Below are 13,699 nucleotides of genomic sequence, written 5' to 3'. Positions count from 1 at the left end.
CAGGTGCAAATTGTACCTTATTGATTATTGCACATTTTGTATCGCCATATTATTGAAGTTTGGGCTGTCATATATTTATTTGTTAACAGTCTGAGCCACCTGGGTTTTACTTTTAAGATGTTAGGTGGCACTAGAGCAAATTAGTAAATAACTACTGAAGCAAGACTTTCCTGCCAGTATTTCAGACCCTGTGTAATCTCCTGGTATCTTTGTTTCCTCAGACACAAGCCACTCAGTACTCAGCTGAATACTCAAGAAAACTCTGCAGAACTCCGAGTTTTCTGAGCAGTTCTCTCCTTTTTCCCACACATTACCTACCTCGATCTCCCCAGAATTTCAGCTCTGTCTTTTCAACACAGGTAATGCGCTGGGCTCTACTTGGATTCACTTTCCCTGCATCGCATCTTTAAAAAAAAATCTTTAAAAGCAGTATGCGTTTTGAGTTCGTGTCATTTGCTCTCTTTTATCTCTAAGATTACTATTCGTAACAAATGCCCTGCGTCTCAGAAAATAGCCCCACTTTCTTTTTTCCTCCTAGCTCAGTAGGAAATGTTTTAAACTGTGGCGTTCACCCTGAGACACAAACTCACAGGAACATTTTTCTTCTTCTTCCGCGTAGAATGAGAGGAACGCTGCCTAAGTACAGCCTGGTTCATGCCCCACCTTCCGTTTCCAGCCCCGCCTACTGCCTAGCGCGCAGGCGCAGGACCCGAGAGCGCCCAGCCACAACTGCGCACGCGCAATCCGGCGCGCGCCTACGCGCGAACCCGCGCCTGCCAATTAGAACGGTAGATGGTCCTTGATTCCCGCCTACCGACCCAGCAGCCAATCGCCTGCCCCGGCGCGCTGTCCGCGGTGAATCCAAAGCACTCTGAGGGGTGGGGTGAGAGTAGCTGGGCTCGGCGTCCGGAAGAATGGAGGTGGCAGAGACTGTGGCGAAGGCTGGAGCCCTGGAGTAAGTGTTTGTGGCCAGGTAACAGCTGGTAGCGAGACGGAGAGGACTTTGCCGAACCCCACGGGCAATGCTTGGTCCTCTCGAACCTGTACAGCTGTTAAGCTTCCACCCCACCAGGAAGGGATCCTGACCCCAGTCCCCAGTGTTAGCTTTCTGAGGTGACTGTTGCGACACTCTGGGAGTACAGGCTCTCCGCTCGTCACATTGTCACACTCCCGGGGACTGTGCTCTAAGAGACGGTCCCATCCCTTCATGCGTTTCCATCCCCCCGGAGACTTTGTGCAAGGGCCTTTTAATTTCTGTCCTACGTCCTAACACAGTACTTTCCCAGTCGGTTGTTCTATACCCATTCCCGCTCCCTAGTGGACTACTCCAGTCCCTAACAAGAAAAAACCTTCAGACGCTAGCACAAGGCATTTAGCCCTCTGTCCTGAGTCCTTCCTCAGCTTTTCTGAGACCCTGTCCCAAGGTTAGTCCGGTATGCCAATCTGTTCCCAAGAGCCATCAAAGCTTTGTCCTTATTCATCCCTTTTCCTGCTTATCTCGCCGTCTTCAGGTCTTTACTGAAATGGTTTCTATTCAGGGAGACACTCCCTATTTAAAATTTCAGCCCCTTCCCCACACTTCTTATTCTCTAGACCTGCTGGTTTTTTCCTTTTGGCACTTGTTACCACCATACGTCCTCCCTGTACACACCTTCTCCGTCTGAGAATGTAGGCCCTTGTGTACCCCCTAGTGAGGGCAAGACTCTCAGTGCTGATAAACTCATTCAATCTGTGTGCGTTTACACACATACTTTAGAACTGGTACTGCAGAAGACTGCAGTTTCCTCTGTTTTCTGGCCTCTCCAGGGTCCTGGCTGAAGTGGCAGGTATCTTGGAGCCTAGAGGCCTGCAGGAAGAGTCCGAACTGCCATCTCAGATCCTGGCTGAGTTTGTGATGGTATGTACAAGATGGGAGCCAGCCTTTCAGAAGTCAGGGGCTGGTCCTGGTTCCTCCTCTTGAGATACTGGGCAGTGTTGATAGAGAACAGACTGGAAAGTAACCTTGTTAACCCATACGAAGTTCCCAAAATGTTCCCTGCTTTTACCCTCCCTCCGAACAGGACTCACAGAAGAAAGACAGGCTGCTCTGCAGCCAGCTTCAGGTAGTGGACTTCCTGCAGAACTTCCTGGCTCAGGAGGACACTGCCCAGGGCCTGGACCCCTTGGCTTCTGAAGACTTGAGCCGTGAGTAGGCAGGGAATTGGGGGGAGGGGCTGGCCTGAGTGGAAAAGTTAGGAAGATGTCAGTTCCTGTGTTTGGTTGATGGGAAGACTGAGGCCGAGCATTACAGGGAGGCAGGCTGTCAGGCCAGCCTCACTTATGCCCTCATTGCTGGTGGCTCTTCTCAGGACAGAAGGCAATTGCAGCCAAGGAACAATGGAAAGAGCTGAAGGCCACATACCGGGAGCACGTGGAGGTCATCAGAAGTGCCTTGACCCGGGCCCTGACCCAGGAGGAAGAGGTCCACAGGAAGCAAATACAGCTCCAGGAGGCTTTTGAGCAGCTCCAGGCCAAGGTACACCCAGAGGCATTGAATAGGGGGAGAGGAAGCCAGGAAGATAGGAAGAGAGAAAGAATGAGCCAACTGGATTAAGCTCATTTGCCATCTCCCAAAATTCAAAGAGAAAAAATGTACTTCTCTTCTCCCTGTCTCCCGTCTTTGCTATCTGCAGAAGCAAATAGCCATGGAGAAACTCAGAGCAGCCCAGAAGCAGAGGCAGCTGCAACAGGTAGGTTCATCCCCCTAGGAGGTTATCCCTTCCCACCACCATGCTTATTACATAGGCTGTGTCCTCTGTCTAGAAAACCTTCATTTTTTTTTCCTTCCTTTGAGGCATTATAAATACCAACATGGGCTTGAATCTCAGCATCACCATTTATCACTGCATGACCTTGAGCAGGTCACTTAACTTTCTTTGTTTCTTCATATGTGAAATAGGGGCAATAATAGCATCTGCCCTAAAGAGTTGTTAAATTAAATATTCATTACAGCAAGTGCTTAAAATAGTGCCTGGCACATAGCAAGCAAAAGAAGCTTTATCATTATCTTTGTGCCCATTCCTTGAGGATGCCTCACCCTAAAACAAGCTCATACTGATCCTTCCTTTTCTATGTCTGTATGCCCCTACTTCTGCCTGAAGTGAATGGGATCCCTCTTTCCATCAGTGAATCTGAGCCCCAAGCTAGGTATAGGCTGGAGGTATAGTGGGGGATGGCTCTAAACCTCAGTATGTGATATACCATGCCTGTACCCTCATTCCTGGCAGGAGAAATGTCTGCAGCATCTGGCAGAGGTTTCTACAGAGGTAAGGAAGCGTCAGACAGAAACTCAGCAGGCGCTTGAGCGGCTATGTCAGGAAGTTGGAACCCTGAAACAGCAGGCAGGATGGGAACGGGATAAGCTGCAGAGGTAAGGCTAAGAACATGGACTGCATACCCAGAATAGTCTAGCTGAAATTCCCTCCCTTCACACCTACCTTCTCCTTCCAGGTACCAGACCTTCCTCCAGCTGCTAAATACCCTTCAGGGTAAACTGCTGTTACCTGAGGCTGAGACTGAGACAGAGGCAGAGATGCCACAGGAGTTGCCTCTCCACTTGGATCTTCCTGAAGATAAGCCCCACCAGTTGAACCAGCCCCAAGAGCAGAACACTGGAGACACTATGGAGAAAGATGATGTTGTGTCATTCAAGGTGAATGAGAGATGAGATAGATGGACAGGCAGATAGAGAGAGAGGATGGGAAATTGACCTTACTCTCTGTCCATACTATATACCATATTCCACCAAGGCTGCTAGCCTACAACCTGCTGGAGATGTGAGCTTGCCATGGCTCCCTGAGCGTGGGGAAGGATCCTAGAGCAGGTCAGACCCTAACTTCGACTTTGGTGTGTTTGATGGAAGTATGGAAGGAGAGAGGGCCTCTAGACTATGTCTCTACATCTGAGCTCTGCTGCCCATTGAGCAGATGGGAGACAGGAGAAAGGAAAGAGCTTCTGTTATGGTTGAAGCTTAACACCTCATTACAGTGCCCAGCCCACCTGGGTCTAACCCATCTCTTCCTCTTTCCCAGTCTCCTGGCCCCACCCTCATTGCAGGATGGACTGTGAACCCCTGAGTGCAGTCTGATTTCTGACCATCACCCAGGTAGGTGCAAGCTCTGGCATCTGGATTATAAGTGCTGGATCTCTCAGTGGCCAATTTATTCATCTTCATATTCTGGTGGTAAGAACTACAGACATTCAAAGGACAATAGCATGATAGGAGCTGCAACTGGTGTGAACAGAGGGTATGCAGATGGGAAGGGTCCCTGTGTGGGGCTTCAGGTTGCTTCATCGTATGATGCAAACATACTGAGCTTAACTCAAGGAAGAGGAGAATGTATTATGCAGATAGTTATATGTGGGAAGGTAATTTTATTCACTGACCCAAATTTTATTCATGAATCCAAATGTTTGAGTCCTTTCTTTGTGCTAGGCCCCTTGCTATGAACCAGGGCTGTAATAACATATCTGACTCTGTTTGAGGGTACATGGCCTAATGTTACATTCCTGATACATTTTTATACCTTATCTAATACTTTCCTTGGTCATTTTTTTCAGATATTCATTCATTGTTCATCTTTTCAAAGATTCAAAGATGCGGCTTTTGTGATCCACTTTTGTATGTTTTGTTTGATTGACTTCTAGTGATATTTCAGTCATTTCCTCCCTTCTCTTTTTGGGTGGCAAGATGTACTTTTTTTGTAAACTGTCTTTTTTATCAGATGATAAACTCATGTATTTGGATCTTTATTTGTTTTCTCAGACATTTAAAGCTATAAATATCTTCTGACTTCCTCTAAGTATTTTCACAATAACTCAATTCATAGCATTTTCTATTTTCTGTTACAATGATTCATGAGTTTCTTTGAAAAATAATTTGGTCTTCTACTATATGTCTATGGGAGGATAATCTAAGTTTATTCTAACTTGGTCATCTGTATAAAACTTTGCAGTTTGGTGAGGGAAGCCATATAACGTTGCTGTGTTCCTTTTATACAGTTTGACATGGGTTTGGAAAGAATGTATATTTTAGAATTGTGTGTAATGTGTTCTATATATCGGATTATATTTGTTATGTTTTCAGTTTACATCTTTTACATAATTTATTGTTGACTGACTATCATCTTCTGAGAGATATGTGTTCAAGGCTCCAACTATAATAGTGGATTTGTTTATTTCTATTAAATTTGCTTTACATACTTTGTAGCTACTTTGTTCAGGTATATACAAGTTTACACTTCTGACCTGAACTTTGACTATTGTGTAGCAGACTACTTCCTATCTAGGACAGTGTTTTTAGTTTTGAAATCTAATAATTTTAATATTAATATAACTTTTCTAATTCTTTTGGTTACCCTTTGCCTGCCATATCTTTCCTCTTGAATCTCAATCTTTTTTGAGTTTCAACCTTTCTTTATGCTTATGTTTATTACTTGAATACATTTAAAGCATAGGTTATTTTTTAAGATATCAGTTTCATAATATTTGTATTAACGTTTTTGCATTTGTATCAATTTTTTTATTCCCTCTTTTTTTTTTAATCACTTTCATTCCTGTTAGTTTTTTATTTTATTTCTTTTTTTTTTTTTTTTTTTCTTTTTTTGGTCATTTTGTTCTCATTCCTTTCATCCTTTTTGTTTGTTGGGAAACTCTTCTCTGCTAGTTTAGCTTTCATAGTTATCAAAATCTACAGTTAATTCTGAAGAATCTTGATCCTCTTCTTAAACAATAAATGAAGCCTAGCTTTACCATTGATGGATCATCCCACTCTTTCAGAGCTTTCATATGGAATAATTTTCCCATATGAAATAAATGTCTCAATTTTCTTTAGTTAGGGCCTGTAGGCTGTATAACACTTTACTTTTTCTTAGTATGGAAATATTTTTATTTCATTCTCGTTCTTGAAAGTTTTCATTATGTAAAGTATGCTTGGTAGACAGGCAATTTCACTTAACACATTGAAGATATTTTCCCGTGGTCATCTGGCTTTTATTATTGCTGATGGGAAGTCAGCTGCCAGTTTAAAAGCCCTCTCTGTGACATCATCTTTTACCTACTGGCTACTTAAATTTTCCTGTTGTGTTTATTATCAACTTCTGCTTTCCTTTTTGTTTACTTTTCAATATTTGTATAATTTTTAAAACTTTATTGGATAGATAACATTTTCATTGTCATATTTTAATAAATGCATTTAAGTGTGCACATTTTTATTTGACTACCAGTCTGAGAATAGTTCATATATCTTAGTACATGGACTATCTATTATTTCTAAGTAGATTGTAATTTTAGTATTGATTTTATTTTAAATCAAGGAAGTTTCTCTTACTGCTTTTGCTTCTCAGATGTGTTTAGAATAGTGTTTAGTTCCTAAATGGATTTAGGATAATTTTTGTTATTTTTAGTCTACCAGAGTTTGTAATTTTATTATTTATTGTATTTCATTTGCCTCAAATAATATGACATCTATGAATTCCTTTTAATAAAATTTTTTAATTGCGTATATATTTATATATATGTAGTTTATATGTGTATGTATAATCATGATATATGCTCTAAGAGGGGATTTTATCATTTTTGTTCATCATTGAGTCCATAGACTCAAGGAAAATCCTAATAGAGGATAGTTACACACACAACATCTTTTGAAAATGTACATGGTTGAAAAAAATAAAAAAGGAACACAATGCATCCATGAGGTATTCCAGGTTTTTAAGTGTGACTTAGAGGTTTGTATGAGATTTCACAGTGGTTGCTCCCAAAAGGGCATTTTATTTATTCATATATGCTATAGCTTCTGCACCATCCATATTTTCCTAAATATTTTTTCTGTTTTCAAAGTTCTAAACATTGAAAATTCTCTAATACAGTGGGCCCCAACCTTTTTGGCACCAGGGACCAGTTTCATGGAAGATAATTTTTCCATGGAGTTGACTGGGGGTGGGGGGTGATTCAAGTACATTACATTCATTGTGCAGTCAAACCTCTCTTCTAATGATAATCTGTATCTGTAGCCACTCCCCAGCGCTAGCATCATTGCCTCAGCTCCACCTCAGATCATCAGGCATTAGATTCTCATAAAGAGTGTGCCACCTAGATCCATTACATGTGCAGTTTACAGTAGGGTTCACACTCCTATGAAAATCTAATGCCCCTGAGGATCTGACAGGTGGCCGAGCTCATGTGGTGATGCCAGTGATGGAGAACACCTGTAAATGCAAGTGAAGCTTTGCTTGCTGGCTCACCTGCTTTGCTGCCTGGTTTCTAACAGGCCAATGGACTGTGGGAATTTAAGGTTTCACTTCTAATATTCCACCCTGCCACAATAAGACAGGCTATTTCTGCTACTGTTTGTTTCTTATAGTTTTAAACTTACACTTTTTGCACCAGTGATGATTAATAAAGTTCTTGAGTATCCCTAAAAATAAATTTTTTCCCTGTGTTACCAGTACATATTCATGTAAATTTGGGCTTATATATTTTATTGAGGTATTATTGTTTTCATGAAGTTATTCTTCCAAAGTGGAGTAAAACAGGTATCCTCCAGAGTGTGTAGAATTGTTAGTCATAACATCTGAGAAGTTTCTGCTAACTTTGAAAATGGAGTAACTATTTACTTTCACAGTGTTAATTTTCTCTCATTTTAGAGCCTTTCTGAGATTAATATACCTCATTCACGTCATATTAGAATTTATGTAACTTCTATTAAATGTTTGTCTCCTTTTTATACATAATTTTGAATTATGAATGGAGTATGAAATTGAATATATTGATTTTATTATTTCTCACCCAGTCTTTAGATGATCTTTTTGATACTTAGAACATTGGGCTCTGAGGAACTTAGTTCTTGGGTTTGTAATTCATTAATTAACAAACATGTGCCACTGTTACACTTTGCTTTTGAAACTCTGAATAACCTAGGAATTATGTCTGGAGTCAACGTCAACATCTTTTGTGCTTATTTTGAGGTCTTTCATAAAACTGTCATTTTTGGGAGGTGTAAATTCTTTTATTTATGTTGTTAATTTATAACTGTTAACAAAGTTATATAAAACAGAATTTTAATCTTCATAGAGCTCTGCCATATATTTGGATGCCATATTCATATACATTTCTAAATTTTAAATTGTCAGGTGGACTTTAGCAAACACACTTACCTAAGGTGTGTATAATTCATTTAGTCATGCATTTTATAGTAATTATACCCAAGTGCAAGAATTGGTGTTTATTTAAATGCAAACTCCTGGGCTCAAGGGATTCTCCTGCATCAGCTTTCCAAGTACCTGGGACTACAGGCACATGCCCCCAGGTCTGGCTGATTTTTTTTTATTTTTTATTTTTATTTTTTTTGTAGAAACAGGGTCTCATTACAATTTTATTAATCTAGTTATAAAGCAGTGATTTTAAATTTTTAAGTTTGTCATATAACTGATCACTATATGGTAATGTATTCTTTATGTGTGTACTTTGAAAATAGCTTCTCTTGGGGGACAGAGGTCTGTCCACAGATACCAGGGACTGGATTACCCTGACCAGATAATCTAGAAATAAGAATAATTTGAAATAATCTATTTATTGAAATATAATATTTTCACTAGTTCTTTTATTCTGTTATGCTTTAAAGATAATAGCCTGCTGGGGGAAGATGTATGGGTTTCTAGCTTGAAAACGCTACTGTTAATGATGACTGCAATGCCTGACTTTGTTCCACTGTGCCATTGTGAACATAAGAAAGAAAGACTAGGAAAAGAAAAGAAATGGTAAATTCAGTAGAGAAATTCAATCACAAAAATATATAACATGTTTATTCATACATACATACATAAAATTGACAGGGAGAATGGAAATAAGATAGAGGAAGTAAGAGTGACTTCTTGAAAGGTATCAGGCTTCCTTTTTTAGATACAGATCCTGCCATTAACCATTTGCTCTCCTAATTCCTCTGTGCATGGACACAACATATCTTTGCATCCACAAATGAACATATACGAGTGCCTTTATACTTTAGAAGTACGTGATAAATGTTCATTGGGTAGTATTAGGGAAGATTTTCCCAAAAAGCTGCTGCTTGAGCCAAATTTCAAATAGATGTCATTATCCAGAAGAAGATTTCATCAAGCATTTATTGAATGTCAGCTATGTGCTGAACATAATTTCTTAGAATTAAAAAAAAATAGTGCTACCCTCTCTGAGTTTAAATTTGGAGACGAGAAGGAAAAAAATTATGAATAATAATTCTATCAAAAAAGAATTTATTATTTTTAAGAACTAAGAATCAGAATGTTTTGACAACACCAAGGATAATCACATAAATAGCATGAGTGAATTTCAGGAAGAGACTAGTATTATATAATCAAGAATGCTAGTGGCAAAGCAGAGTTTGGAACAGAGGATGTAAGAGAAGAAATGGGAGTAGTGAGTTTGTGAGGGCTTTTTAACTTTACCCTGATGGCTGTAGGGAGTCAAAATATTCACTCAGAAGCCATGGAAACCTAGCTATCAAGGAAGCCATGACATCAGTGAGCACATTTATGACTTCTGGGCAGAATGCACATTTAGAAAGCAGTGCAAATGCTCCTGTCCTTCTGAAGTAAACACATTCCCTGAATAACCATTGCTTATTATTGGGACTTGTTATAATGACAGCAGCTGCAGAGCCAAAACCCATTTAGGCAATTAAAAATATTAATACAGTAGTGAAGTGGCGCCAGAGTGGAGCTTCCATTTAGGGATGTTACTACTTAAATATTGCTACTTAAAAATATAGTGATCATAATTATGAACAGTTGCATATTATATCCCCCAAAATAATCCCTAACGCAGTTCAATGACAGTAGTATTCCTGGATGGTGACAGTTACCAATCAAAACAGGTTCACACCTACTAGAAAATGATAAGCCATCTATCTCATAGCTTAGTGCTTTTTGATATATTACTCACTGAAGGCTCATGGGTTTCTGAGAACCCTGGAAAGCATTTTCAGCAATGTAAAAATCACTGTGACTGAGGTGATAGCCTTCTTGTGTAGATTTCAAGACTAACATTTGAAAATAGGGGAAAAAACCCATGTCATCCATAATGTGAAATGTTTATATTAATAAAGAATAGTGACCTATTTCACCTCATTTAGCAAAATGAGTATGGTTTTTCAACAGTATGTTATGACTACCATAATAAATTTGATTTTAATGATTATGTTCAACAATATTTAGAAATTACTGGAATTTAAAGATAAGAGCTATATATTAGGTGCCTATGTCACTGTTGGCATTAGCAAGAGGCTATTCTAATTCTTTTGAGAAAGTAATAGTAAAAATTTTATTTGATTAAAAAATGTTTAGTTGGTATTATAAAAAGAGATTTTCTACTCTACCCTCTCCACTCCTGTGTCTACTCCCATCTCAAGAATGTTCAGGAACTAATTAATTAATTCACTAATTAAATTAAACTCTTGGGGCCAGGGTGGTGGTGATGGTGGTGATCTGAAAGAGTAGAAATAGCAAAACAATGAAAAACAGCTGTAACAAAAAGGGTTAGTAAATATTCAGGTAATTCTAATAGTCATCATTATATATTATATATCTTTTATATAAGATACAAAGTAAAACTATAAAATTCCCTTAAGGTATATAACTTTTGTTTTATATCTAAATAATTAAATGATTTGGACCTTTGCATTACATTTTATTCATCTCTAGAAACTTAGTCTCAATAAGTAGGGTGCCTTAAGGATGTCTTTATTAAAATTACTTATCAATAAAATAGTATTTTTTGTTAAAAATTTTATAATAATTTTATTTCATAAATTTGCATTATAAGCTGTTGTGTTTTGGTTTTACTAGTTAGGTATCTTGAATGTCAAATATTTTAAAAATATGTATGCATTTACATATATTCTGAACTATTTAGTGAGACATCATTCTCTTTTCATAATTTAATTTATTTCACTTTATTTTTTAAGGAGTAATTTACTTCAATTATGAAGACACCTGGAAGCTACAGGAAACTCATCTGACTTTGTTGCAGTTCTGATTGCTATGAACAGTTTGCTATTTTTTACCTGAGTTTCCTGTTTATTTGTAAAAAAAGCTAATGACAGCCTGGTTCATTTTTAAATTTTGTATCAAGAGTAGGATTCACACTTACTGCTGTCTTAGAATTCAAGAGATGTTTGTTTCTTGGATGTTTGTCTTAGTTTCACAATATTAAAGTTTTATGAGGCGAACAGTTTACTTGTTTTATTCACTCTCAGTTGAAGTTTATGTAATATTTCTTATACAGCTAATTATATGAAATTATATTAAGGTCACTGTAATAATCAAAAATATGTTTTCTTGGAAGACAGTGCCACTAAACCTTCAGTTCTAAAAATTTGGTGTGTAGTAGAGTCACTTGGAAGTGGCTTTTAAAATGTAGATTTCAGTTATCTAACTGGGAGATTGTAATTTTCAATTTCGGGTTCATATTTTGAAAAACTTCAGGTGATTCTGATGCAGCGGATTCAGGGATCATTTTGGGAGAAACATTACACTATCTCCCATTAAGAAGACTTTAGCATATCATCAACTTAGTAGATAGTCCTTAACAATAGACATGTACATTTTGAAAATTGAATCTCCTTTAGGAAATCTAGAAAGGCGTTTAGAGTACTGATATACTAGGAAGAGTTGGATGTGATGTAATGATGGGAGCACTATGTTCTGGAATAAGTCTGAAGTTATAAAAGATGTGCAGCCTGAGGTAGAAAGATGATGCTGAAATAATCAGCATCAACTCTAGTAATACTAGAGTGAAGGCAAACTTCTGCTTTAGAGTGTTTTGGCAAGATAATATTTTTTAAACTATATATATATATATATGTCTGTGTGTGAGTGTGTGTATACACACACTCACACACATGCAATGGCCTGAAAAGCAGACAGGATTTGATAAGGTGAGTATAAAATCTTGTTTTAGTCTCACAGGAAATAAACTCAGAAAATAGAAATCCTTATCTATGATGAGATAAATTGGCCAATTTACTGGCTGTTCACCAAACACACAGCTCAGCTACATACTCCATACTTCTTTGGGGTTAGGTGCAGCCTTATGATTGGATTATAGCCAAGCGAGTGTGGGCAAAAATAATATATACCACTTTCAAGCCAAGCTCATGAAAGCCTCCCACACTTCACCTTCCATTCTATTTTCTGCCTGTTGGCTAAATATAGAGGACTCAGAACCATGGAGTCCATCCAAATGGAGGAAGCCTGGGTCTTTGTCACCTGGAAGAAAATAGCCAAGGTAAGGACAACTGTGTTGGACTACTCTGTGAAGTGGAGGAGAAGAGGGGAAAGCTTTGAGTTATGTGAAGCCACTGAAATACTGCGGTAGTTACGTCATGTAGTTTAAACCTTCTAAGCCTTATTCTGATTTTCAGAAGCAAATATTTCAGGAAAATCCCCTTTAATTATTGGGGATTAGTTATAGATAATAACTAATCATTTGTTGGACTAGAAAAAGCTACTTCTTAAAGGATATTTATCTCCAGTTTAAAAAAAATATGGAAGCTTCAAGTGGAATTTTTGTCAAAGGGAGGAATACTAGCTGCATTAAATTCTCTATTTTTCATATCAAAAGATGCAAAAATGTGTTACCAAATAGCACTTCACTCACTATTCCTTCAATCTCTTTCTTGCATTCTATGCTTAACTTCACGACCTCAAGACATAACTGATTCAAAAAAAAAGATTGCTGAGATGTTTATAGCTTAAAATATATGGTAAGTCATAAAATACTCCTGTGTTCTTAGAAACACTGAACAGTTTGGATCATTTTGCTACACACTTAGAAGGATGTCCAAAATTTATAAACTCTCTCAACATGTGTTTTAAAGTGACTTTTGAATCCTTCTACTGACCCCTGAACAGATACAGGTTTTGTCTGACGAATTTATAATATGCTCAGCTTCAACCTGATAAGGAAAACTGCTAAATGTAACTTCTGAGTTAGAAATATTTTATTCTTCTAGCTTCTTTGAGAAATTTATTTTGTTTACTCAATTGCTCCATTTTCTCTGCCCATTTAGTTATACACATTCATATCAATATTTGTGCTCCCCTTTTTAGTTCTCATCAGTTGCATGAGTTTATCTCGTATGTGTCAGTCTTTAAATTGTTCTTTTACAAAAATGCTTGCAATATTATGGTTTAATGTTTTTTTAGAACCTATTCATGAAGAGTTCATGTTTCAATGGAAAGGTTTTTTTAAATTTTTTTATTTCAGCATATTATGGGGGTACAAATATTACGCTTACGTATATTGCCCATGTCTCCCCTCTCCCCTTGAGTCAGAGCTTTAAGTGTGACCATCCCCTAGACCAGGGGTCCTCAAACTTTTTAAACAGGGGGCCAGTTCACTGTCCCTCAAGTCGTTGGAGGCCCGGACTATAGTTTTAAAAAATCATGAGCAAATTCCTATGTACACTGCACATATCTTATTTTGAAGTAAAACAATGGGCAAAAACACCCGCATGTGGCCCATGGGCCGTAGTTTGAGGACGCCTGCCCCAGGCGGTGCACATCTCACTTATGTATGTGTATCCCATCCCCTCCCCCCCTCTCACCTGCCCGACACCTGATAAATGTTATTCCTAAATGTCCACTTAGGTGTTTATCAGTTA

The 13,699-nt window shown here is 38.2% G+C and overlaps 1 protein-coding gene and 1 long non-coding RNA gene across 6 annotated transcripts in view; one reads left to right on the top strand and one right to left on the bottom strand.

Moving 5' to 3' along the window:
• The window catches only part of LOC105870290 (uncharacterized), a 101,136-nt gene extending 100,446 nt beyond the window's left edge, over nt 1-690 (bottom strand). For all 3 annotated transcript variants that reach the window (XR_012922959.1, XR_001153537.3, XR_012922958.1), the window contains exon 1: nt 319-690. This is a non-coding gene — a long non-coding RNA (uncharacterized LOC105870290). The remainder of the gene's footprint in view (nt 1-318) is intronic.
• Nucleotides 691-869: 179 nt separating this feature from the next.
• ZWINT (ZW10 interacting kinetochore protein) lies at nt 870-11,263 on the top strand. Of its 3 annotated transcripts, XR_012922898.1 has the most exons (10): nt 870-955; nt 1,807-1,897; nt 2,061-2,184; nt 2,349-2,515; nt 2,673-2,729; nt 3,267-3,409; nt 3,490-3,691; nt 4,071-4,144; nt 8,663-8,798; nt 11,000-11,263. XR_012922898.1 is itself a non-coding variant. In XM_076010006.1 (9 exons), the coding sequence occupies exons 1-8, from the start codon at nt 915-917 to the stop codon at nt 4,113-4,115; spliced, it is 870 nt and encodes a 289-aa protein (XP_075866121.1). In that variant the 5' UTR covers nt 870-914; the 3' UTR covers nt 4,116-4,144; nt 11,000-11,263. The 3 variants fall into 3 exon arrangements, 2 of the variants coding, with proteins under 2 accessions (XP_075866121.1, XP_075866122.1); XM_076010006.1 differs by lacking the exon at nt 8,663-8,798; XM_076010007.1 differs by lacking the exons at nt 8,663-8,798; nt 11,000-11,263 and adding an exon at nt 4,600-5,586.
• The last annotated feature ends 2,436 nt before the right edge of the window (nt 11,264-13,699 follow it).

This window comes from Microcebus murinus, chromosome 14, assembly GCF_040939455.1.
Source record: "Microcebus murinus isolate Inina chromosome 14, M.murinus_Inina_mat1.0, whole genome shotgun sequence".
Taxonomy (NCBI): domain Eukaryota; kingdom Metazoa; phylum Chordata; class Mammalia; order Primates; family Cheirogaleidae; genus Microcebus; species Microcebus murinus.
Note: the sequence above shows the minus strand (reverse complement) of the source record. Positions and strands in the feature narration are given on the sequence as shown.

Coding starts and splice junctions, on each gene's coding strand:
- ZWINT (XM_076010006.1), top strand. CDS start 915: ATGGAGGTGGCAGAGACTGTGGCGAAGGCTGGAGCCCTGGA. Junction 2,516..2,672: donor TTGAGCAGCTCCAGGCCAAG/GTACACCCAGAG, acceptor TGCTATCTGCAG/AAGCAAATAGCCATGGAGAA. Junction 3,410..3,489: donor GAACGGGATAAGCTGCAGAG/GTAAGGCTAAGA, acceptor TTCTCCTTCCAG/GTACCAGACCTTCCTCCAGC.